Genomic DNA, 26187 nt, shown 5'->3' on the forward strand with positions numbered 1-26187 from the left:
TTTGTGGGGAGGAGTGTGCTGTTATTTTCTCATTTGTGAGATGAGCACAATAATAATAGTAGTATGTGCCTCAAAGAATTGTGAAGACTAAATAGGTAATGCACATAAAAGGTTATGCAAAATAGATCTTTTAAATATAACAGAGGTGAGAACAAAAAATTTAAACATCTTGACCAGGAAATGCAAATAGTTTGAAATATAACTATCATTTGGTGAAGACCTATTATGTACTAGGTACAAGCTAGGTGCTTTGAAAACATTCCCATTTAATCTTCACACTTACCCTGGAACTGAGTATTATTATCCCAATCACATAGCTGAGGCTCAGAGAGGTTAAGTAAATTGCCTACCATCTTTCCTTAAAAAGATTTCATCATTAGTAAACTAAGTAACCAAGTAATACTTTGTGCCAGATTCCTCAACTGTAAATTGTAAAACTCTATTTAATTCTCAGAAACAATAAGAAAATAACTTAAATGGGAAATATGCTTAAATTTTATACATTAAAAGCATTTTCTAAGGTACTGCAAAAATACTGATGGGTAAAATGGAAAAGCCCCAACTTGAGTTTGGGGCAATAAGTAGACGTTAAGTCTAATCTGTCCAATGACATAACTTCAGAAACATTTCTAGAAAAAAAAAATTAAATTCCTTTTCTTGAGATCTTACTTTACAGGAAAAAAAATGTACTTGCTGATTAGTAAACTGAGTTCATTTCTACCGCTTTTGGTGGTCTTTTAAAAATAAATAAATAAACAAATAAATAAATAAAGCCCTTGTTTACTTGCCCAAAGGAGCAGTGTCCAGTGTCCAGCTCATTGAAATATCGCTGTCACAAAACACAATCCAGGTCCCTTAATCCTGCCTCTTTTGATCTCAAAAGGTGGTAACATTCAGTCCGGAGCTCACTCATCTGTAAATTGCATCACATTATCTCTGAGTTATTTAAGAAGCAAGCTCCGTTTGGTTTCAGGCATTTAAACCTGCTGAAGCCAAGAAGAAGGGTTTGCCGCATAGTTCCAAAGGTCTTTCATTTATCACAGTTGTCAAAGAAAGCAAAATGATCGAACCCATTGGGAATCAGTACATTGTGGCGAGGCCAGTATATTCTGCAAATGCTTTTGGGGAAGAATACAAGAAGAAACACAGATATCATAAGACATTTCTGGATCATCTCAAAGTGTGTTGTAGGTAAGTGAGATTTTTTTAAGATACTGACATTAGGAATAAATGAAGCATTTTCTCCTAAACTTTCAAGCATTCAAACTCTCCTTTCTGGCTCTAGCCTATGGTCTTCAGAATCTTTTTGTCTTTGGTTTGCAAACCTCTCTGTCAGAGCAGGGAAGGTTGTCTCTGAAATGAACACCATCTCAGCTCTCAACATAGTCTTTCCACATCAGGGGATTAATAGATGAGGACAGAGGAAACGCAGTTGAAATGTTAGACAATTCAAACTGAGGATGACAAATAAGCTCTATTACGGCTAAAGAAAGCAGCATTTTTCTTTGAAAAAAAAATCCTTTGGTGGTGGTCAGGGGTCAGCTGATATGGGTAAGGAGGTGAATGTTCGTGGGAAGGTTAGGGAAAGTACTAGTTCGCTCTTTAATATAGTGCCAATTACCAATTTTCCACCTACAGTGAGATACTAAACTTAAAATTTGATATTAATTAACTGACCTGTGACTTCCAATGTTTTCAGCTGTTCCACACAAAAGGCCAAGAGAATTGCCCTCTCGTTGTTCCCCATAGCAACTTGGTTACCAGCATACCGGATGAAAGAATGGCTCCCCAGTGACATTATTTCTGGAATCAGCACAGGGCTGGTGTGTGTACTACAAGGTAACTTTTTTTTTTTTGAGATATAATTCATCTATCATAAAATTCATCCTTTTAATGTGTATAATTCATTGTTTTTTAGTGTAGTCACAAGGTTGCGCCACCATCATTTCTAATTCCAGAATATTTTCACCTCCATAACCCCAAAAATCTCTTGCCCATTAACAGGCACTTCCCGTCCTCCCCTCTATCTATACCCCTTGTAACAACTTTCTGTCTCTATGAATTTTCCTATTTCTGGGCATTTCATATAAACAGAGTCATAAAATGTGTTATTTTTTTATGTGTGGTTTCTTTGACTTAGCATAATGTTTTCAAGGTTCATCCACATTGCAGCATGCATGGGTACTTCGTTTCTTTTTATGTATGAATAATAATGTATTGTATGAATAGACCACATTTTGTTTATTCGTTGATGGACATATGGTTTATTTTCACTTTGTGGAATGATGCTATTATGAGCACTGTATATAAGTTTTGTGGGAACATATCTCTTGGGTATATACCTAGGAGCGTAATTGCTGTGTCATATGGTAACCCACAGTAAAGTATGAGAGTTCAAATTTCTCTATATCCATGTGAACACTTGTTATTGTCAGACATTTATATTTTAGCTATCCCAATGAATATAAAATGGTATCTCATTGTGGAATTGATTTGTATTTCCCTAATGACTAATAATGCTGAGCATTTTTTTCAATGCTTACTGGCAATTTGTATATATTTTTGCAAAATGTTTATTTAAATCTTTTGCACATTTTTAAATTAGGTTATTTATCTTTTTATTATTGAGTTGCAAAGGTTATTTATATAATCTGGATACTAGGCCCTTATCCAAGATATAATTTGCAAATAATTTCTCCTATTCTATGAGTTGTCATTTCACTTTTGTTGTAGTATCCTTTGAAACACACATTGAAAAATTTTGATGAATCCCAGTTTATCTGTTTTTAATTTGATTGCTTATACCACAGGTGTCATTTCTAAGGAATTGTTGCCTTGTCGAAGGTCATGAAGATTTACACCTATATTTTTTTCTGAGTTTTATAGCTTTAGGTCTTACATTTACACCTTTGATATATTTGGGTTTTTAGTAAAGTAACATATTTAGAGTCCAATTTTAAATAAAGAACCTAATAAGAATGTCTGTGATTCCCCTTGCATGAATGAAATCAGGATCCTAATGTTTATATGTTTACAGGTTTAGCATATGCTCTGCTTGTCACCATCCCCCCAAGCTATGGGTTATATGCAGCCTTTTTCCCGATCATAATCTACTTTTTCTTGGGCACTTCTAGACATATATCTGTAGGTAAGTGAACTTCTGGGTTAATTAATGCTCACACTGCTTTTCCTTTATGAATTCCATCAGCAAGCCATTGTATCCATTTCAAATTGTGCATAACCCAAGAGAAGAATCATAGTTTCTTATAAGAATTAGGATTGGGGCTTGGGGAAGGAGGATAGAGCAGTTTTTTTAATATGCTGCATTGTGGTTGAAAAACAACTGTGCTCTAGGGAGGCATAAATTGGCCACAATTCACCCTCTGTTAATTAGGTCCATTTCCAGTTCTGAGTATGATGGTGGGAACAACAGTTGTGAGATTAACCTCAGTGGCCAGTGCAGGTGCTATGAATTCCTCTACCAGTTCAATGAGTAATCATTCGTCATTAGAAGAACATAAGGTGATGGTGGCTGCCACAGTCACAATTCTTTCTGGAATCATCCAGGTGAGCACTTTTTCATGTAATGTACCCTCCCCAATCTGCTTGTCCTGACTGGTATGCATTTTTTTTTTTTTTTACTTTTCCTTCCTCCTGCTGCACCTTCCCACTCTTCCCTTTGATCTGTAGCCCTCCTGTGGTCCATAGGAAATAATTTCAGAAGAGCCCTTCACCACAACCGGAAGTGGAGGGACGGATTCACGTTGTAAAGATGAGTGAATGTGGGTCTAAAGAGATGGCAAAGTGTGAAATGCTGAATTGCCTAATTCAATAAAATACCTGGGAATTGATATAGCCACTAAACATAACTATATGCAAATAATAGTGAAACTAGAAGCTTTCTAATTCTTAGGGACTGTAATCTACTTGAAAGAGATTAAGGTTTAGTACTTTTAACTGTTAACTGTTCATATCAAAGATTTGGAAAAAGCTAAAGAGATTTACAAAGGGATTTAAAACCTCCTTCCCATACCACACCACTGCTGACAATGAAAATGTCATGGACTCCTCAAGATATTTCCTAAGTTTATGAATAGTGATATTGAAGAGGAATTTTCCACTCAAATGGCTAACTTTGTAATCGGTTATTTGTTCTGTTTCTGTAGACATACTTGCTGCATAGGCCGAAGGGCAGAGTGATCTCAAAATCAACTAAAGACTCACCCTCTCCTTTAAGTGTTCTGTCTAGATAACAGATGCTTTCGCTTGTTAAGAACAGATGTATTGCCTTTGCTTGTTAAGCCCTATAAAAGTAAAGTTATCCCTGAGCTTGGGGCCCAGATCTTCAGAGCGCTAGCTCTTCTGGGACTGCCAGTATAATAAACCTGAGTTCTCCAAATCTCCGAGTGGTGCTTGGTTTCTCACTGGTCTTGTTTCTGCAACAATATTATTGGTTAGGACCATTTCTTAAAGAAAGAGTCAGTTTATGCAAAGATATAAGTAGTATATCCTATTGACAAATGCCATGGTCAGTTCTTTCTAAGACATTTCCGAACCTAGCAGCACCTATGCATGTCCACAGCTCTGGCTGCATTCTGGGAACATGAATAGAAAGGCAGGCCAGGTAGCCAAGGGAAGGAAAATCCATCCATTCACCTGATTGCAAAATACTGATGCTTTGGGGGAACTAACCACTTTTGCCCCCAGTTACACTAAGCACTTCGGATATTCAATACGCAGTTATTTACTTCTTAGGAAAGTCAAGCAACTTGTTTAAGGGAATATGAATGGATTCTCACCCATGCATGTTATAGTAGCTAGAAAAGTGTAACTTAAAATTATATCGGAAAATTAATGAAGGCTGATGCTAGGTAAGAATCTGCTATGAAAGATTTATGGGTGATACCACACCTTTAAAAAATGGGGTGGGAGAGATAACCCTATTACTTCTTGGGGGTGTGCTAGACTTGCATGCTATTTGAATACCATGTAACAGTCCACCTTGGAGGACCGGGTGGGGGAGGGGAGGAGAGTGAGGAACCCTGAATGGTAGGTGTTCCAGAAAACAGGGACTCATGCTTTTTCAAGACATATATGTACAGGCCGAACCTTTACATTTTGAATAGTTTCAATTGCAGGTCCATCAGGTTACGAAGTATACCTAATCTATGTTAACAAAGGCCTTTGGTTTCTCTTTCTAGTTGATCATGGGGATTCTGCAGATTGGATTTGTGGTGATATATCTATCTGAATCCCTAATTAGTGGCTTCACCACAGCTGCTGCTGTTCATGTTTTGGTTTCCCAACTCAAATTCATTTTTCAGCTGAATGTCCCAGCACACACTGATCCATTTTCACTTTTCAAAGTAAGTATTCCTTTTGCTTAAAAAATACTAAAATACATGGAATTCACAACCATGTTTCTGGAGAACTCCCCTTTAATACCTTTACCATGGGGCTTACCTACAACTTTCAAGAAACAAATGGGTTGTGAAACTTATTCACAATAAGAAAAAGTTAGTGGCAAAGAGAACAATAGTGAAAATCAACCATATCTACCATACAAATAATGTGACCAACAGAAATTAAGTACTGCTCTTCCCTTAGATTTGACTCTTAGTATTATTAAAAAGAAAAAATCTAAGTATATTATTAAAAAATTTACTATTTTGTTCCAAGTTTTTAAAATTTTCCCAAAATCTTATTTTGAAATAAATGTGCTAATTTAGTAATAATGCTTCTTTATTTCTGAAAAAAAGATCTCGTTCTTTTATTTTTAATTAAACTTATTGTGGTGACATTGGTTAATAAAATTATATAGGTTTCAAGTGTATGGTACAATAATATCACCTATATATTACATTGTGTGTCACCACATAGTCAAAACCCCTTCTAGCACCATATATTTGACCTCCTTTACCCTTACCTCCCTCCTCCTCCCCTCTCCCTCTGGTAACCACTAAACCATTATCTATGTCTATGAATTTTTGTTTGTTTGGCTTGTTCATTTGTTGCTTTCAATTTTATATCATACATATGAGTAAAATCATATTGTTCTCAATGCTTTCCATCTGACTTATTTCACTTAGCTTGATTATCTAAAGATCTATTCTTTTTAGAATTGAAGTTCTCCTGACTTTTTTATGCATCCCTGTTTAAAAGGCAGAAAGAAATTAGCCAATATGTAAATAGGAGAGTGGTATTTCCCTTTTTTAGAGGATGTACTGTGTAGAACAGCATTCTTAGCTCTTCTGACTTTATTTATTTGAGTCCTCTCTTTTTTCCTTGGTGAATCTAACTAAAGTTTTGTTTATTTTGTTTATCTTTTCAGAACAACAGCTCTTAATTACATTGATCTTTTCTATTGTCTTTTTAGTCTGTATCTCATTTATTCCTCTTTGATCTTTGTTATTTCCTTCCTTCTACTAACTTTGGGCTTATTAGTGCTTCTATCAAGACAGTCATTGGGAATCTGAGATAGAACTTGCTCCAAACTGGAATCAATACTCTCTCACTCTCATCCGGAACTATTCTGGAAGTGGAGTGTTTTAGGAGCAATTTGGAGCTTAGGTCTGCTTGAGCTGTCTGGATACCATGGATATGGAATCCAACTAGCTTCAAGAATTAAAATTACGCACAGTGAAGTTAGCCAACAAAATCATTTCCAAAGTGACACAGAGAGTAAACTAAGAAATGTGAGGGATCTTAACCTAAAAAAAGAAAAATCCAGGAATGAACAGGATATATGCTAAGAAAAATTATCAGGGATCAGAGCATATTCCCTGGACAGAGCAATAGCGATGACCGTGAAATAAAAAATGATGGCCAAAGAGATCTAAAAGCAGAAGAGGCCAATTGTAAAAATGTGAAAAGTATCTTAGAAAATTTGACACTAACCAGAGATTCCCAGCAAAATCTCCAGAAGCATCCCTAAACCAGTGTAGGGCTGACACTATGCTAATTTTCCCTTCTCATTAACTACATGCTAATCTCTGCAATTACTCATCCATGGTGAACATGAGCAGAGCAGAGAATCATTGTCAATCTTGTCAGTTCATTTGCTTTAGCGTTTATCTATTTGTGAATAATTGAGTGCTGTATCCAAATTATACATTAATATCACACTTACATGTTTTTGTTTTTACAATTTTAGGTACTAACTTCCATAGTCACACAAATAGAGAAGACTAATATTGCAGACCTTGTGACATCCTTGATTACCCTCTTAATTTTATTTGTGGTTAAAGAAATAAATCAGCGCTACAAAGCCAAACTTCCGGTGCCCATCCCAATTGAACTCATCCTGGTAACTGATCATCTTAAGATTTTCTTTCATAATTCATTAGTGTCATGTTTGTATGTTGAAAGCACTTCACTATCTGTTGGTCAGGAGATTTTAGTGGGGCAGATGCCATTTGTGCAATTTCATAATATTATAAAGGTTATAATATGTAGTATGGTTTTATCTTTATTCAGAATTTAATAACTTTTTTTTGTGATTTCAAGTTTATTCTTTCCATGAAAGACAAAGCTGGTGCTGAGGGCAAGATTTATGAGAAGACAATAGACTCATTTGAATTAGAGCACTGGTTCTCAGCTCTAGTTGAACATTAGATTGCCTCAGTACTTTTTAAAAAGTAGCAAAGCCTGCATAGGGTATGCAGTTAGCATTAATATATTGGCTAGGTGGAAAACCAGAGGAGAGAAAGAGAAATTAGGGGGATCATTTTATAAACTATATAAAAGCCTAACCAATGTACTGTATACTTGAAATTAATTAAAATAAATTAATTTTTTTTAAAGTAGCAAAGCCTGCCCTTGAGATTCTTATCTAATAGGTCAAGGGATGGTTTTTGGCAATTTTTTCGTAAAGAAATACTCAGGTATATCTCACATTTCTAACTTGGGCAATTTGCAACTTTGCAGACTGTGATTGCAACAGGTGTATCCTATGGCTTTGACTTCAAAAGCAGATTTAATGTGACTGTGATTGGGGAAATGAAAACCACGTAAGTGCATCTCAAGCACCAATTAGAGATGAAGCAGTAGTTACAGAAGACTACCAGCTGAAATGCATTAGTCCAGGTCAGATTCCTCCCTGCATCTGGCATCCATGAGCGAGGCTCACTACTTTCCTTCTAGGAAGGAGCCACAAAGAACATACAGGTCTGTAGTTCTTAATATCAGAAAGTTTCTCCTTATGGAAGAACTTGCAGACCAGATGAACAGGAACTCAAATACAACTAAAAGTGAAGTAGTGAAAGTAGAAAAATAGGGAAATTAACCCTGCTTTTCCTCATTAAAAAAGAAAGAAAGAAAAACAAATGAAACCAGATTACCTTGTTCATAAATTACTATAAACAATATGTACTGTTTTGTTTGAGGTTACTGGAGCCAAGATCTGACAGTTCAAAAGAGACACTGAAGAAATAAATACCTGGCACACCGCTTGAGCAATCCAGTTAGGCACACTTTGTCCTTTCTCGTGATTAAACTCAAAACAATGCCAGAGCAACTCTTAGTGATGCAAAAGGATGGGAGGTCCATTCATATGAGGAATTAGAGATTATCCCATTCAATTTATTGCACTGAGAAAAGAGATCTAGTTTTGTGCTCTTTCCTCTATCTTCTGCTCATAGCATCAATTTCTTCCAATTTGCTTACCAAGAAAATGTTGTGTTCCTGTTAAAAAAAAAAAAAGACTGACCTCCCTCCCCAAGCTTAAGGAGTATTTAAGAATTCGAGGAATCAGCATTTATATGCATTGTTGACTTAAAAATAGCCCACTTCTTTTAAAAGCAAATATTTATTTTTTTAAGCAAAAACATATTTTTATCACCAGATATTCACATTACATTTTAAAACAAATTTCAAATATCACTTTTAGTTTAAAAGATTTTTAAGTAAGAATTAGGTTGGAGCTGAAAGACTATTTCTATGGTTTCTCTCACTCTTCGACTTTCAAGTCATTACAGTTTCTTAAATTAAAGGGGATCTTGTCAGGAAGGTTTTGGAAATAAAGATAAGCTTAACGTCATTGAGCTACAATCTTAGGGACATTACTTAGTGAATATATTTTAAATGTCAATGGACCTCTCTCTATAGTGGGAGTGGTGGGAAACTGGGAACTCACATATGTTAATCGTTACACTCTAAAGAAAGGCAATATAGCCTAGTAGGCAAGCTCACATGTTCCAGAGGCAGAGTACGTGAGATTTACTTCTGACTTACTTCTTGACTTTGGGCTCAGGGGTTAAGTAAGTAACAGAGCCAGGAAATTAACTTAAGTTTCAAACCATAAATCTTTGTCACACCACTCTATGATGTTTAGAGGCTAGAACAAAATAACAATAGCAGCCTTTCGGTTATTTTGGTATATAATGCAAATTTTAATTGTCTTGCCAATTTTTCATTTATTTAATAAATAAACAATATTTAAAGTTAACTCTCTGATTCATAATAGCTATAGAATATTAGATAATAATACTTCAAAATTGGAGCTGAAAAAATTTTAACATAGATATTCATAAAACATGAACAACAATTAAAAGTCGAATGGATCCAATTAACCCACCTCCAATAAGTTTTAAATATTTACAGGATCTGGGCATTTGAATAAATTGCTGTTGAGTTTGAGATATTCGTACCTTTTATTTTATTTATTATATTATAATAAATATATTTATTATTTATTTATATTACTAAATATCATTTAACTGCTCTAAATTCATTAGGTATAATCACAAAAGTATCCTCTATGAGTTAAACATTTCCCTGACACAACATCACTTTAAATAGAAACTTACTTTCCCATCAGTTGGCTCTAGCAGTTCTATGGAGCTCAAGCAGGGCAGAGTCCAAGGCCCATCTGTTTAAGGGTTTTCCATGAAAAGTTGTGTTATCAATAGAAAAAAGACTTTCTTGCTTGCCCTGCCTCAGAATTGTGTTACCTCAGAAAGTCTTCATCCATGGATAACTAGGGGAGGGAGGTATTGTGAGTAATGCTTTGCTACCCAGCGTAACAATACAAGTGAGATCTAAGACATTTTGCATTAAACTTATGGGGATATAAGTATACATTATAATATGGTTATACTAACAAAATCATATCAGATGTACCACTGTCATTGGGCTGTGTTTACAATCTTATATTTAAATTTAAGCAGCATTGCTTTTCAGTAATAAGATAACAGACTACGAAGTTTTTAGAGGTGCTAAATTCTTGCTAGTCATACTCCAAAGGGAAGCGCCATTCATCCTAGATCGCCTTCATTCATTAGTTTGCCCAACAATTATTGGCCACCTGATAAATGCCATGAAGAGTGTTTGGTCCTGGTCACAGAATAGTGAACCAGTCATAATCTCTGCTCAGTGTCAGGAGGGGAATTGGAAGGGAAGAAGGGTGGTGGAAGAGATAAAGAAAGGAGATACCAAGAGCTGGGGAAGCACAGAGAATCTGTCCCAACCCTTACCTTGCTGGTGAGGGGAGACTTTCTGGAAGGAAAGATGGCAATGAGGGCAATGGTTCAGACAAAGTGAATGGTAAATTAGAAACTCCATGATGAAAGAACAAGTGATGTCTTTGAGAAACAAACAAATAAATAAATAACTGGATATGGCTAAAGCATAGATTCTGGGAATGGTAGCAAGAATGGGGAGAGGGGAGTAGATCCGGATTTTGCTAAGAAATTTGGACCTCTCCTGAGAGCAAATGGTTGCCATTGAAGGTGTATAAGCAAGTTGTGACATTCAGACGTGCTTTATTTCAATTTCAGATTTCAGCCCCCTATTACACCTGACATGCAGATTTTCAGAGAGACCATCGCAGATAGTTTCAGCATCGCAATCGTTGGCTTCGCAGTGGCCTTTTCAGTCGCCAGCGTCTATTCCCTCAAACATGATTATACAATTGATGGCAATCAGGTAAGTTTACAACCTACACTGGGCCTAATTTGGCAACTTTAAATATTTTATGTACATAATATCAATGGTGCTGCTTCTAAAAAAAAAAGATTCCTCTTTGTTCTCTTGTCAGGAGTTAATAGCTTTGGGATTGTGTAACATATTCACTGGATCATTTCAAGGATTTGCCTCGAGTACCGCCATCTCCAGATCAGCGATTCAGGAGAGTACGGGAGGCAAAACACAGGTATTTCAGGATCGTTGCTGGGATAGCCATCCTAGCGTTAGTCACTGGGGAATGTAGGACAGAGGAAAAGTTGAGTTTGTGATGAGAATTTTTCATATTTGCAGATTTCTGGGATTCTCTCTGCCATTATTGTGCTGATTGTCATAGTAGCCATTGGATTTCTTCTGGAGCCGCTACAAAAGGTGACAGCTCTCTCTCTCTGGATACTATCTTTCTTCTTTGGGTGGTGAATCAAGTACCGTGGTTCCTAAACTCTGGAAACAAAAACCAAATGGGAAAATGAGGTAACTTCAAACTCTCAAATACTCTTCTTAGCCAATACTCTATGGGCCAAAGATATTTATTTTTCACCTGGTAGCATTTTATGAATGTTAGGAATGCACAAAAGACCTTATCTATTCTACCTTTCCCATGCTCATAGCCTGGAATATAATTAATGTTTAGATAAAAAGACACCCTGGCACTGAGGTTTCAATTGACTAAAGTGAAGATTTTCTTAAATTGTGAGGTAATCGGGGCCTCTATCTAAGTCAGAGAGTGGTGCTACCAGTCACACAACCTGTTCTTAGAAATCCGCCCTGCAGTTCCCAGAATTTGGTTTGACGCCAAGACCAAAGCTGTTAGATTACAAAATGGGAACAAGCAGCCAGACATAGACTTTGCACCTGCACATTTATGGTCCTCTGTCAAGCTCTCCTCACTTGTAATTTTTGAGGATCTAGGTGAATGCTTTGTAAATGGCTGCAGCACCCAGATGAAAAAATATAACAGGAACCGCTGGAAAACATGGGAGCTCTCAGAAACCAGACAATGGTAAATACATTGTTGTTTGTGGTCTTAATATGATTGTGAGGTAGTGTGTGGAGCACTGGCTCTAGAGTCCTATAGACCTGCTTCCGCCACTTATTATCTGTGTGCTCTTGGCAAATTACTTAACTTTTCTCATCCTCAAGTTACCCATCTGTAAAATGGGAAGGAAATAGCATCCACCTCACAGAGTTGCTGCAAAAATTAAATAAAATACAGCACGCGATGTATGTAGTCTAAGGTGTGGCACATGATAAACACTTAATAAATGACAATCATTGTTGTTAATACTGTTATCATTATTATTCTACAAACATTTTATCATACTTCTGACTACAAAGAACATAGAGATATGACATGGCCAGACAATATTTATATCTAGGCCTTTTTCTTTTTGGTTGGTAGCTGAAATGTGATTTTGGTCCCAGGTTTCTGGACTCTCAGTGCAGTCACCCCAAAGAGCCTTAGTGGCCCAATCTATTTTCAAGCAGTGCTGAGTACTGTTGGCCAAAAATATAAGTTCTCCACATGCTAGCCTCCTAATTTACAAAGGAATGGCATTAAAGGGTCTGAGAAGTCACCCCCAAATAAACAGAAGAATATATATGTCAATAAAAACAAATGCACACACAACCCCCCTAGTAGAGAATTCTGCCCTATTGTGCTTCTTCCAGGTGTACACTTGGGCTCTCCCTCACCGACATCAACTTGGAGAAACCAAATAAAATCCTCTCCTTCTTATGAATAAAAAAACACCCAAGGACACAGTCCAGGATGTTAATCAAAACCCTTTCTTTAGGATTCACATGACAAGTTCTTCTTAGACCCTTGTGTCAGTAATATGCTTGTTTCACCTGAATGCTGGTTTGCTCCTGTTATCATAGGAAGGCAAAATCATCCATAATGATAGCTAATAATGAATGTTACTTTGGTGCTCACTAAGCAGAGTTCTAAGCATTTTTATATGTATTTAATTCTTTATATCAATTACAGTGTGGATACCAGGTTCTTGATAAAATAATCTTCCTTTTCCTATCTATCGTTTCTAGATGCTCTGTAATCTTTATTTTTTAAAGGGTTCTATTGTGTATGTGTTTCATTGTAAATCGTTTCAAATTGTTTTTCCATGGAATACAGACCAGGTGGGAAACAATGCCCAGTGAAAAGAAAAATATGTCTCTCTTGCAGGTGGCACTTGACATGTTTTATACTAAAGTCCTCCAAAGCAAAAAGCTTTCTGTAGAGAGTTCTAAGAACCCCTCCCCCAGTTATCATGGTGAAGACATCTTATATAGCTATAATCCAATATCAAAACCAGTACATCGATACTGATACAGTCCTGTTAACTAGATTACAGATTCGTTTCAGTTTCACCATTTTTAAACTGGCATTTATTTGTGTGCAATTTTCTTTTTAAAGTCACTTAAGACCATATGTAGTCTTCTAAACAATGACCTCTATTTTCACAGTAGTAAAATTGGTTAGATATTAAATTGTAAATATTATGTGTGAAAACCAAAAATGTTCAGATCAGTTAAGCTATCTCCGAAATATGAAAATAAAAATGTGTTTGATTTTTCTTTGTACACAGTGCTTTTATGGCATGAAAGTAATCAGTATACAAATTCCATAGTCCATTTGTAATGAAACAGCTTGAATTGAGGGCGGGGGCTTGGGGAACGTTCCTACCATTGTGTTAAAATCCAAATAAAAAAGGGTGTGTACTTGACTAGTCAGCATTTTTCACCTTAATTGTCATCATTCCTGTAAGACAAATGATCTCATTTGGGCATATGAAGGGTCAGCAGCCTGAAATGTTGCTGTGACAGAGCTGAGTTTTCCACTCAGATTCTTAATGAATCTACGATTTAGTGGTATCAACATCAGGGCTTCTTAAAAGAGGCTGTGTTACTGGGTGGTGAGTACTGGCTTGGGAAATACTAATTCATTAGCTCACCCACCCATTCACTGAATAATCATTGAGCGCCTCCTATAGTTTACATGGTTGATTCTGGGGACATAGCAGGGAATATGACAGATATGGTTCACGCTGTGCCAGAGAGTCTGCCTCAAATCTCTGTTAACCTCGCTGTCATCTGCAGCTTCCTCTTTCTAGATGGCATGATTGCTGAGTATCATCAAAGTTTTGAATTCTGATTCCAGGACCCGAAGTTCCCAAAACATTTTTTTAAATCAAAGAGCAACCCCCTCTCCTACCTCCAATAAATAGATACACATTAGACTGTCTCTGAGAAGAATTTATTTCCACCATAGGTCTTAAGATCTGCTTTTCTCTCTCCTAAGGTACAGGCTAGTACATGCCATCAGATCATCTATGGCATGTCATTGTCACTGTGGTGGGGACAAAATCATGCATGGGGACAGGTCAGAGCCCCAGGGCTGGTATGTCTCGCATGGCATCACACATCTGAAAAGGGTGTACCGTTTGCTTGGAAGCTCTTTAAAGGACTCACTTATCTACAACCTTCACCTTTGCTTCTATATGGCTTATTTGGTTATCTTAAAGTACATCTGCTGTTTGTGTTTTTCACAGTCTGTCCTGGCAGCTTTAGCACTTGGAAACTTAAAGGGAATGCTGATGCAGTTCACGGAAATACAAAGACTGTGGCGAAAGGATAAGTATGATTGTGTGAGTAGAGGCAATGGTATTTGAGAGAGAAATCAGAAACAGCATTTTAATACTGATATGAAATGCATATTTATATTGCAAACTGCAAGAAATTTTATTTCTATTTATATATTAAAATAACTTTAGTTTGTTTTATCTTTAATAATCATTCTCTGGGATTTTAATTTAAAAGCATTAACTACTTGCAAGTAGGAAACGCTCCAGGAAACACTAGTAGAGAACTTCTTTAGATCTGTTCTGAAAATATTTGCAGTCATCCCAAATGCCACAGAAATTCTCTGAAGTTCAGGGTATGTATGCATTGGTTCTGTACTTCATTACATCATACATTAGTTACTAGAGAATCTGTGAAAAACTTAAATTCTGAACATTCTTTTTGGTAAGATTATATAAAGACTCCCCTTGCTTTCAGTATGCCTTGCTATAAGAGGGAGAATCCATAATTATATCAGGGTTAAAGTCTGTGGCATAAAAATGCTTAATATAGCCTATGGGACTTTACAGGCATAAAGTAATAAAGTACACTTGGTTTATTTTAGTTCATGCTAGATCATCATTGGGGATTTTCATAGCCCTTTGGCATGCTAAAATTCTTGTAGTGATCGTAGCCATTAATGAGATCAGCAGACCAAAAGGAAGAGATCAGTATTGGCTCTACCAACTAATTTGCTAATTTTAATAAACAGTAGCTGGTTCTGGAATTTTAGCTGTGACAAACTCAATCAATTTGTTAACTGGTTCAGGGATGGGATTAGCAAGGGATATACTCTCTCTGGATTTTTTAAATATTTGCTTGTGTTTCTGTGGTTCAGACCCTGAGAAATGACATCTGGAGGCAGTTCCTTTTCCTGTACATTTCCAACCTCCACCGTTGTCCTTAGAAATTCATGCTTTCTCATAGCTCTGGACCTAAGACGTTGTACTTGAATCAGAGTCGTTTGTAGTGTATGTGTTGCCTTCTTTTTGCAGATAATTTGGATCATGACCTTCATCTTTGTCATTGTCCTGGGACTCGGTTTAGGCTTGGCAGCTAGTGTGGCGTTTCAGCTCCTGACCATTGTGTTTAGGACCCAATTGTGAGTGCTTGTCATGCTCTGCATCCTCACAGACTTTCAGTGTTAGAATAGAAAAAGCTTGTCATTGGTCAAGGGAAAAGTAATTTAATTAACAGGCAGCATGCAAATCCATCAAGATTGGCCAGTCTATTCTCCTCAGATTGCTCACCCCAAGGCCTGAAGAACAACAGAACAGCCCAAATTTAGAGCATCAGCCTAGGTCCCACCAGCCATTAGTCTGCTCCCTACTTAAACTCCAATTCAGAGAAATCATATAACTCTATTAGTCTGTTTGTCCAACTGTAAACTGGAAGTAATTATATTCTGAGCAGGTTCAGTGTCTTTGTAACTGAGAAGATTGTGAGATTCTTCATGTCTAGTGGAGGGTTATTCCTCTTTATAGGTTATTAGATTATACTCCCACCTAAAAAAAACATGAAATTGAATTAAGTGAATTTCTCAAAGGACCCCTCTCATCCTAGAATTCCATAAAAGCCACTTCAAATTCTTAACAGTCATCTAATCCAAACATCTTTTTTGATTCTTAAGTCTCTACCTATAATGTTACCACCATGCGGTCACTCAACCAATGTTGGATTATATGTGTGACAGAGAAATAAGGCTTCATGGGAGCTAATTTTAGAACAGAAAGTGTTATATAGTTAATCCTTGACTGATGGAATACATTTATACTGCAATGTTCCTGCACTCATTTATTCATTTACATCTTTACTAATTTCTTGGAGACCCATCAAACATAGACACAAACTGAGTGGTCATAGACAAATCATTATACTTCTCCATGTCCACATCTATACGACTAGGTAATCATATCTGCCTTTTTTCACTGAATAACTGGGAATCAAAATGGCACAAGCATATGGAAGCACTTTGCAAACTGGAATGTGGTAAATAGTAGGCACTGTTCTAGGACCTGTGGGAGGATAAGTAAAACAAGGTGTTTGCCCTCCAGGGTCTCTGATGGCATGATGAATCTCCAATCTTGGAAAAGTGAGCTCTGGTGTGCTAGAAAAACATCAGTGGTAGCCTTATATGCATAAATCATTCACCTGGTGCTGATTTTCCCTACAGTCCAAAGTGCAGCATACTGGCTAATGTCGGAAGAAGCAACATCTATAAGAATAAAAAAGATTACTCTGTTGTAAGGAAGATTCATTTTTTTACTTTGACTTGCTAAATAATATTAATATGAATCTAATGGGCACCATTAATATTACGTTTCTCCCTTACAGATGTATGAAATGGAAGGAGTGAAAATTTTCAGATGTCCATCTCCTATTTACTTTGCAAACATTAATTTCTTTAAGCGGAAACTTATTGATGCTGTAAGTTTCAGGGTTATTAATTGTTTATAATTCTACTGAATATCTAGAAATGAATCGATTTCACTTAGGTGGAGGTGGGGTTGTGTTAGTGTTTCTATAGCCCATGTCCCAGAGCAGGTGAAACTACCTGAAAGGGCATCCTTTATTATGTTGAGAAATAAGATTCTTCAGATGATGTCCAATATATAGTCACCTTTTATTAAATTTTGCCGTAGAGTGAAAAAATTACCACAAAATTTAGGGCTGCTTATTTTTAATAGATAGTATCCTATAGATTTCTGGGGGAAATCAACTAGAGAAAAAATAAGAGTATTTAATATTTGATTGCATATTTGTTTGCTATCCTGAATATGAAAGAGATTCAGGATAGCAAACAAATATTTATAATACAAATAAAATAAATAAATGCAATACAAATGAATACCTAACATGAAATAAGAACTGATGGGCTGGAGAGAAGATGATAAAGAAGCAGTTTTTAAGGTTAAGAAACAAATGCTCAGCAGTTATTCTTGAACCTGTCTTTTGGTCTACTCTGCACTGTGCATAGAGCTTCTGCCTTAAAGCCCTACCATATTATTATTAGTTTGGTATGCATCAGATGTATTTCTACCCAATTTTTTTTTATAATAATGGGTTCATATGATACATATGGCTTTATATACTGTCCTTTTCAGTTAATCTACTATCTTTTGATCCTCCTTAGTTATTATTCTGGAGCTAAATATTACCATAATAGCAATTCATTTGTTTTGAAAAAGGGGAAAATGAAGATTTTTCTCAGATCTAATACTAAAGTCATAAAATAAAATCACATAATAGATATTATAAAATATAATCATATACATTTTAATAGAATAAAATTATATAGAAGCAGAATACTAATTATGCTACCTGTATTCAACAAATAGAAAATAAATAAAATAAAATCCCCTAATGTTGTATAGGCTAAAAACACAAACAGATTAAAATAGAGTTTTGATTGATTCATTCATAGATAATTTATGGATAAATCCTAGATAACACTGAGGTTTTCAAATCTTGATAACTGTATACAGGCTGAGCAAACCATAGGTCTCATAATGCTCTTGCTGATATTGTTTGAACTTTTTACATTTTATTACAAATATTTTCATTTCGCGCCTCAATCCCTCAACCTATCCCACTTAAGGTTATTAGAATTGTACTATATAAGTAGCAGAATATACAGTACTCTTATAACACAGCAATGGATTTTTCAGGTCGGCTTTAGCCCACTTCGAATTCTACGCAAGCGCAACAAAGCTGTGAAGAAAATCCGAAAACTACAGAAAGAAGGCCTGCTACTAGTGACACCAGTAAGTTTCTTGACCAAATTTCTGTGTGTTATAGCTAAAAGCTTAGAAAAAATGTAATTCAAGGTGTTGGTTCCATTTAAGTAAAATACCAGATAAGCAAAGTATTTCATATGTCAATTAATGTCATATTTCTAAATAGCATCTTTGATGACATCCTTAAATTTTTTATTCCCCTGAGACAATTTTTATTCTCCAAAGAAAAGAGTTTACAATCTCATTTGTTTTACCCAGCTTTGAATCTGGGCTTCAGAAAGTCACTGGTTACCCTTGACATACATATACAATGTATTTCTCACCTGGAGTTATCATGCATATTATTATCTCCTTTCACAGAAAGGAGTTATATGTACCAATAATGGCTTGAAAGATTTTGACGAAGAGCTGGACAACAATCAAATAGAAGAGCTGGATCAGCCAGTTGATACGGCAGACCTGCCCTTCCAGATAGACTGGAATGCTGATCTTCCTCTCGGCGTTGTGGTCCCTAAAATCAGCCTGCATAGCCTTATTCTTGATTTCTCAGCAGTGTCATTTCTTGACGTTTCTTCAATGAGGGGTCTCAAAACGGTAATTTCTTCTTTCTTAATAGAAACAACCAATCAATAACTAAAAATGAATAAATGTATTTGTGGAAGGATGTGTCTTTAGATAATATACACTTAATTTGAAGTAAATTATAATTTTAGAATATTGCATGAAGGGAGTAGGAGTGCAAGTGGGACATGTTCAGCAAACTCTTTAAAAGTGCTTTTCCCATAAGACTGACATAAAATTTTGAAGGCAACCAACTCTACATTTCTAATATTTGCTAAACCTGTTAGTAGACAACTCTGCTCACATTCCTATCGAATTTCAATGCCGAGGTGCCTTCAAATCCTTGTGGACATTATAACTAAATTGTCTTAAAATAGAGAAGACTTGGAAAGGTCTTGAGAAAAAAAGTGAAATGCTGAGTCCTTTTGTTTTTATCCTCAGCCATTATAAGCTGATGGAATTCTGCTTAGCTATATAACAATGTTTCAAAAAGAAAAAAAAGGAGAGAGTATGAAAGAATAAATGTCACATGTGATTTAAAAACAGGACTGAATGGTCTGGTTGTATTCTTTTCTTTCCACAGTTTTGTCAAGATTTCTAAAGTAAATTAGTTTCTAACGGAAATGTAGAAACAGACAGATATAAGTAAAATTTTAAAAATTTCACATTTCCCTCTCTTTTGCTTGGTTTTGCACAGAAACCTACCTATATAAGAACTGAGCTAAGATAAGGCCTATTAAGTGTAGGTGAACTGAATACAAAATTAGAAAATAGGATCAATTCATTTCTTTGAATCATCTTTTAAAATTTTTTAACATTACATAACTCTCAAGATTGCTTGCTTTTTCTTTTCTTTCTTTTTGTATTTTTGTGTTTCTTTGTTTGTTTTAGCTTTAGAGGAAAACACACATGCACAATTTATTTTTTCTATCCTAGTAGTATAATACAAAGGACAGGCAGGAACTGCCTTATTTTTCTTTAAAGTCATAATTTTTAGTTCAATGCCTCATAGAGTTTCCAGTGATACTAATGATCACCTAAATCAGTCAATAATATAAGCTACTTTTCTTACCTTATATGACCTTAATGATATATCACTACTGGTATTTGTTCTTAGCCTAAAGACCAGGAAATCGGATAAATATTTGTTGGTGCAAGATATATCCAGTCACTGTTGACAGGAATAATGAACAACTTATGGGTCATAGGGGTTTTTTTTCTATGTTTATGTATGTAGGAAGCTCTAGTCAAGATTGTTCCATACGAAAAAAACTTTTAAAATTAGGGAGTGACATCGGCATCATGGCGAAATGGGAATACTCCTTTGTTTCTCTCTTAAATTTAAAATCATATCAGTTGATCTTTTGAGTTGAGGCAGAACATTTTCCCATTATACTTACCACAAGAGTTATCACTTTTAACTTCCTCCTGATGAAGAGAGTTCTTTCCTTGGGATTTATTTATTTCTGTCACAGAGTCTTGTTTTTAACTTTAGTGTTTCTTTATACTATTATCTCTTTTCAAAATGTAAAAGGTTCTAAAAGCAATATGTAACCCATAAAGCAAAATTATGATGGTTTTCTTTAAGTTTCTGACAAGTGAAACTGGTCCCTAAGGAAAATCTACTTTCTTTTTAATAGATTTTGAAAGAATTTATCAGGATCAAGGTAGATGTCTATATTGTTGGAACTGATGGTAAGTTGTTTTGTTTTTATATTCTAACAATCATTTCAGGCTCATTGCCAACTCTCAATCTAGACAGTCAAAGAACAGCTGTTTTTTCATGATCACCAAGGAGGAAATCTAATCTGTAGCTGAGCTGATAGAAATCCCTAAGGAAATAGCATCTTTATATTTTAGTTGTGTCAATATCTAACTCATCAACTTCACAATTGAATTCTAGTTTACTAGGTTGCAAAAGTGTAAATATGTAACCAGTTTTTACTCTAATATTCCTGAAAAAGTAGGCTTGTTTTCTCTCTTCCTTGCCTCCCAGGATTCCTTAGCCCATGATAACCTGGTTTCTGGCTCACCTTGCTGAGGAGGCAGCCCTTGCCAAGGTCATCCAGATTGTCTGGATCAACTGCCTCCATCCGAGCCTCAGTCTCACAAAGCTTACTTAAGCATTTGGCCCTTTCTTTGACTTTTGTCTTTGAAACTCTCTCTCCCTGACTTCTGCAAGACCATTCTTCAGGTTCACCTCCCACCACTCTCATAGCTCTTCGGTGTCTAATATTGGCTCCTCTCCCACTCTTTACAGTCTTTCCCAGGCTTTGCCCTTAAACCATATAGTTCTAATTCCAGGCACTCTTTCTAGTCAATCTTCTATATGCTTATGACTGCAAGTGTATCTTGTTCATGAATTCCCAAACTACACCTACAGCCCAGACCTCTCTTCTGAGCCGCAGACCCATATATTCAACCCTCTGGATGTCCTCCAGGCACCTCAGATACACATGCTCAAAACTAAATATATTATCCTTTCTCCTTTTTCTATCTCAATCACTCCATCACTACTCACCCAGTTGCCCAAAGTAGAAACCCTAGCACCATCTTTAATTTCCCCTTCTCCCTTTCCCTCTATATTCAGTGAGTCACCTATAGATATCTTCTCTTGAAATCAGTCTCTTCCTCTCTAGTTCCACAATCTTAATTCAGACCTTTATTATTTCTCATCTAGGCCCTGGAACTACTAAAAGTTTTTCTCATTTGAACCTTTTCCTTCAATCTTTTTACCTTAGGGCATTAAATGTATACTTTTATTAGAAAATTATCCTTTGGTTCCAGAAGACACTGTGCTAATGCTACATTGGTATTGTACCATTGCAAACCCAAAACACTTCACCAGTTATCAATGAAATGAACATTTGCAAAACAGAGTTCAAATTTCCAGCCTCAAGGAGAAACCTGCATCCAAACAATTACTTCTTTCTACTTATTATTCTTTCTTTTCTCTCTTTAGATGATTTCATTGAGAAGCTGGCACAGTCTGAATTTTTTGATGATGAAGTCAAGGACTCGATATTTTTCTTAACAATCCATGATGCTGTTTTGCATGTTTTGATGAAAAAGGATTATAGTACTTCAAAGTTTAATTCCAGTCAGGTACTAGCTTTTTGGTGACTTTCACATCTATATAACCAATTATCTTTACTTGTTAAATTTCCCTTTATTTTTCAACATTAAAAAAAAATGTCCCATTCTGGTTTTCTCAGGTAAAAGAAATGAAGTTTGATTTTAACCCAGATACAAATGGAGGATTACGTAATAGGGAATGTAAGGTAAGATATATGTGTGTGTGTGTGTGTGTGTGTGCACGCGCGCGCGTGCGCGTGTGTATATATGTATGTATGTATGTATGTATGTATGTATGTATGTATGTATTTATTTTTAAATTTTTGTCTTTGGTAACATTGGTTAACAAGATCCAGTAAGTTTCGGGTGTACAATTTAATAGTAAGGCATATATATATTGCACTGTGTGTTCTCCTTTCATAGTTAGATTTCTTTCTGTCACCACATATTTGACCCCCTTTTTGCCCTATCTACCTCTCTCCTCTCCTCCCCCCCCAGGAAAGATTCTTCGACAGGTTTATCTTTACTCATAACAACAAAGACTTGAAGGTGGTGAGGCCTCTTCCAGCTCGTTGCAGCAATTCCAGCACTTGTTTGAACCCTTGTGCCTCATCCCTAGAAAACTGAAGCAATGACAATCTCATAGAAACTTTGGGGGAAAATAAATTCAGACCAGGATAAAAAGGATGGAAAATAGTGATACTAGGTCTTTGTTAATGCAATATTGAGCATATAGAGTGTAACTAAGTATAACCAAGATCTTATTCTGGTCCTATAATAATCCACGAAGTAGGGAAAGTATTGCTGTTTCTACTTATAGATGAATTAGTGATGGATCTGAGAAGCTAATACATACCTCCTGAGTCCTGGGTGCATGGGAAGTTCTTAGCGTAGTGCCTAGCCCAGCAGCAAAATTAAGTTTCTTACTAGAAAAGGTTGCCAAATCATCATTTAACTAGATAGTCCCATTTCATTCTAGAACATTCACCTTTAGAATATTCAGTCCTTTAAGGAATGTTTAGAGTTTGGGAAAAGCAGAACCACAAAATGGGTATTTGCTATAGGCCAGGTACACAGTAGGTGCATTGCATTCATTATCTCAGTCCTTACAACAATATGCAAAGATCTCTTCATTTCACAAATAAGGAAATTAGAAAGGGCTCAGAGAGCTTAATTAATTTGCTTAAGGTCACACACCAAAATGACAGCAACAGGATTTGAACTAAGATCTATCTAAAATCAAGACCTGTGCTCTGTTTACTACCAGCTCTATTCTTTGATGAAATGGGGGCCCTGAGAAAGAATATAATGATTGTCTTCAAGTATGGGAGGTGACTGGTGGTATCTCTCTTATTTGAAGAAGGGTCTAAGAATAGCAAAAGGAATTTAGATTAGAAAGAAAGAGATGTAGTCTACAGCCACGCTACCCTGAACAAGCCCAATCCCATCTGATCTCAGAAGCTAAGCAGGGTTGGGCATGGTTAGTACTTGGATGGGAGACCACCTATGAAGACCAGATGTTTTAGGTGTAAAAAAAAATAAATAAAAAATAAGAGATTGTAAGCTGACAAGGTCTTTGCAATCTGTGAGGTCAACCAAGGGTTGCCTCTCTTAAGAGAGAGAGAGAGAGAGAGAGAGAGATTGGAAAAAAAGACAAGAAAGCAAGGAACGAAATCAGAGGAATGACAAGTGAAGTAAGGACTTAATCCTTCCTTCCGGCATTCCTTGGCCTTCCGTAAGACCCTCCACCCGACCTCCCTCCCGCACACTCACTCACTACCGCCCTCCCGCCCCTACCCGCCCTACCCCCCTAACCCATCCCTCCCTATCCCCTCTCCCTACAGCATAAGATAAGCTTGGACCATTATTAAGAGTTGTAGTAAATAGAAAAAGGTTAGATGTGAAAGCCATTACAGAAAGTTAGATAACCTGAGGTGAGAGAAAAACCAAGAAGTGCACCAGGATTCTGTTTCCCAGGGCTGGATTCCAGGGAAACCCAAACCTAGCACTTTGCCTGAGCACCCTGTACAGTGGCTGCTACCAGAATCCCTATGCCCAGTAGTTGGATTCAGAATTGTCACCAAGTTTTAGAGGATAAAATGTAGGAGCGGAATTTAAACCAAATGTCTGACCATAGCTTTAGAACTAACTGTCTAACAAAATGTAGTCAACACCATCCTGTACCTGTTTCCCCATATTAAAAAAAGAGAAACATTTAACACCAGCTCCTTGCATTACATAAGAGGAAGAAAAATCAGCAATCATGGATAGGCCACCAGTAGTGATTTCTGTAAAAGCTAAATGTGTCTTTCCAGCACACATAGCTCCTTGGAACTTGTGTGGCCCCTAAAACATATGTGAAGAAATATATTGCCACAAAACATTGTACTGTTATTTAAAGTTAAATTAGGCCTTCAATAGATACTTATATTGTGACATGGTATTACATGGTTCCATGTTAACCAAGTTGCAATGGAAGGTATTCGATTATTACAATTCGAGACAAAAATTTTATTGATGACTGGCAAATTCTAGCTCTTAATTTTAATAAGGTTGACCGCAACTCTTTTTTAAATACAAGATATGATTATTGAAATGGATAGAACTTAACAAGTTTTTTAAAACGAGAACTTTCTGTCTTCTTCCAGGTACCAGTAGAAACAAAATTCTGATCAAAATGTAAATCAGAGGGGTCTTCATCTGACTGTCACATACAGAACAACTTTATACCCAGGAAGTTATTAATATCATACTTCGTATGAAGATTTTTGACAGGATTATGTTTCAAACTTTGGAATGAGATTCTTCTAACATGGTATTTTTTTCACATATATAGTATAAAATTATGGAAATACTCTTAATTTTATAACTTGTAGATTTATCAAAGGAATAATTTTTATATGTATTTTTATAGCACACGTTTTCATCCAAGTCACTTCTTTTATGCATGTTTTACAGTATATTTTCACCATTGCCTTAAATCTTGTAATTTCTACTGCTCATACTAATATATCTCCACTTTTAAAAAAATTCAGTTGTATAGTAGATATGTCTTGTTTTGGTAAATTTGTTTCCTTTCTGAAATGTGCTTGCTGCGAGTCCCCCTTATAGTGTTCTGGCTGAAAGCCTGCTAATCCCGCTGCAATGAGCCTGCTTTGCCCAGATCGTATGATTATCATTATTGCTTTATATAATACCCAGCATCCTATTCAGATTTCAACACAATCTTTCTATAGCTAGCTTTTGAATCAAATCCTTATTTGTTTCCACCTCTTGGTATGAAAATTGCATAAGCTGATGGAAGATATAAACTGAAAAGGCAAGAAGGTTAAAAGTAAAGAGAAAACATGATGGGTAACTGGTACGTCCTGGTCTTACTGGGAGGAAAGAAAAAATAGTAGGAGAAAGTCTTACACCTCACTCTGGTCATTATTTGTAACTCAAAGGGCAGAATAACAGCTCTAAAGCTCAATTTAGACATTCAGCACACGTTTTGCTTTTTCGCTGGCACTGTTCTTGGTACAAATTTGTATTTATTTTATGTAATTAAACATCGGTACCAACATAAAAAGATTCAATGTCTTCTGTTCAACATCAAACCGCTTTGTCAAGGGGAAATGTCCCAATCATTTTAGATCTATCTCTAAATGTTTATTGTCAAAGTACTCTTCCATCCTTTATTAGCATTTTACTGGTAGGGCTTGCCTATTGGACTTTAAAACCAATTGCAGACAGGTAAAACAAAGATTTGTTTACATAGCTACTTTTAATTAAAAACCAGAAAATCAACATTCTTTATAGAAATGTTTCTTAAACTTTTTGAGTCACGACACCTTATGCACCCTATGGACTTTAGGAGTAAAAAATAAATACATATATACATTTATATATGGTGCCCTGTGAATCTCAGGTTAAGAGCTCATCCTTTATAGAAAGCAGGGAAAAGAAATAAAAACATGTCTATTTAATTGAGCATTTGGCTTGAGGGTGGGGCAAAAGCCTTATATAGCATTGTCACTGATGCCTGCATCTTCCCAAACGTGCCCTCTATATTCTTCTTGACAAACAAAATATCATAGAGTGGGACAAGTAACCCAATTATCATACCCCCATCACAATCCGTTCAACCTTAACATCTTAGAGACCCACTTATCCTCATCTTTAAATGTTTTTTCTCCAAGATATCTAAGGTGAATATGCTTTGGGTCATGGGAATACATGGGGAATACTTGCC

General features: G+C 36.1%; 1 protein-coding gene across 1 annotated transcript; it reads left to right on the forward strand.

Moving 5' to 3' along the window:
• The first annotated feature begins 989 nt into the window (after positions 1–989).
• On the forward strand, positions 990–25518 carry SLC26A3 (solute carrier family 26 member 3). Its single transcript, XM_016126988.1, has 20 exons — positions 990–1191; positions 1700–1839; positions 3038–3148; positions 3395–3567; positions 5202–5366; positions 7154–7306; positions 7927–8009; positions 10776–10923; positions 11036–11149; positions 11254–11331; positions 14511–14606; positions 15576–15682; positions 16754–16823; positions 16915–17007; positions 18249–18344; positions 18678–18911; positions 20519–20573; positions 21841–21983; positions 22094–22159; positions 24602–25518. Exons 1-20 carry the CDS (start codon positions 1061–1063, stop codon positions 24623–24625), a joined length of 2280 nt encoding a protein of 759 aa, XP_015982474.1. The 5' UTR covers positions 990–1060; the 3' UTR covers positions 24626–25518.
• The last annotated feature ends 669 nt before the right edge of the window (positions 25519–26187 follow it).

Source organism: Rousettus aegyptiacus, unplaced genomic scaffold, assembly GCF_014176215.1.
Source record: "Rousettus aegyptiacus isolate mRouAeg1 unplaced genomic scaffold, mRouAeg1.p scaffold_m13_p_13, whole genome shotgun sequence".
NCBI classification, from domain to species: domain Eukaryota; kingdom Metazoa; phylum Chordata; class Mammalia; order Chiroptera; family Pteropodidae; genus Rousettus; species Rousettus aegyptiacus.

Excerpts from the sequence above, each read along its gene's own strand:
- SLC26A3 (XM_016126988.1), top strand. The coding sequence starts at position 1,061 with ATGATCGAACCCATTGGGAATCAGTACATTGTGGCGAGGCCAGTATAT. Across the intron at positions 17,008-18,248 it reads AGCGGAAACTTATTGATGCT|GTCGGCTTTAGCCCACTTCG; the intron begins GTAAGTTTCAGG and ends TGGATTTTTCAG. Across the intron at positions 18,912-20,518 it reads CAATGAGGGGTCTCAAAACG|ATTTTGAAAGAATTTATCAG; the intron begins GTAATTTCTTCT and ends TCTTTTTAATAG.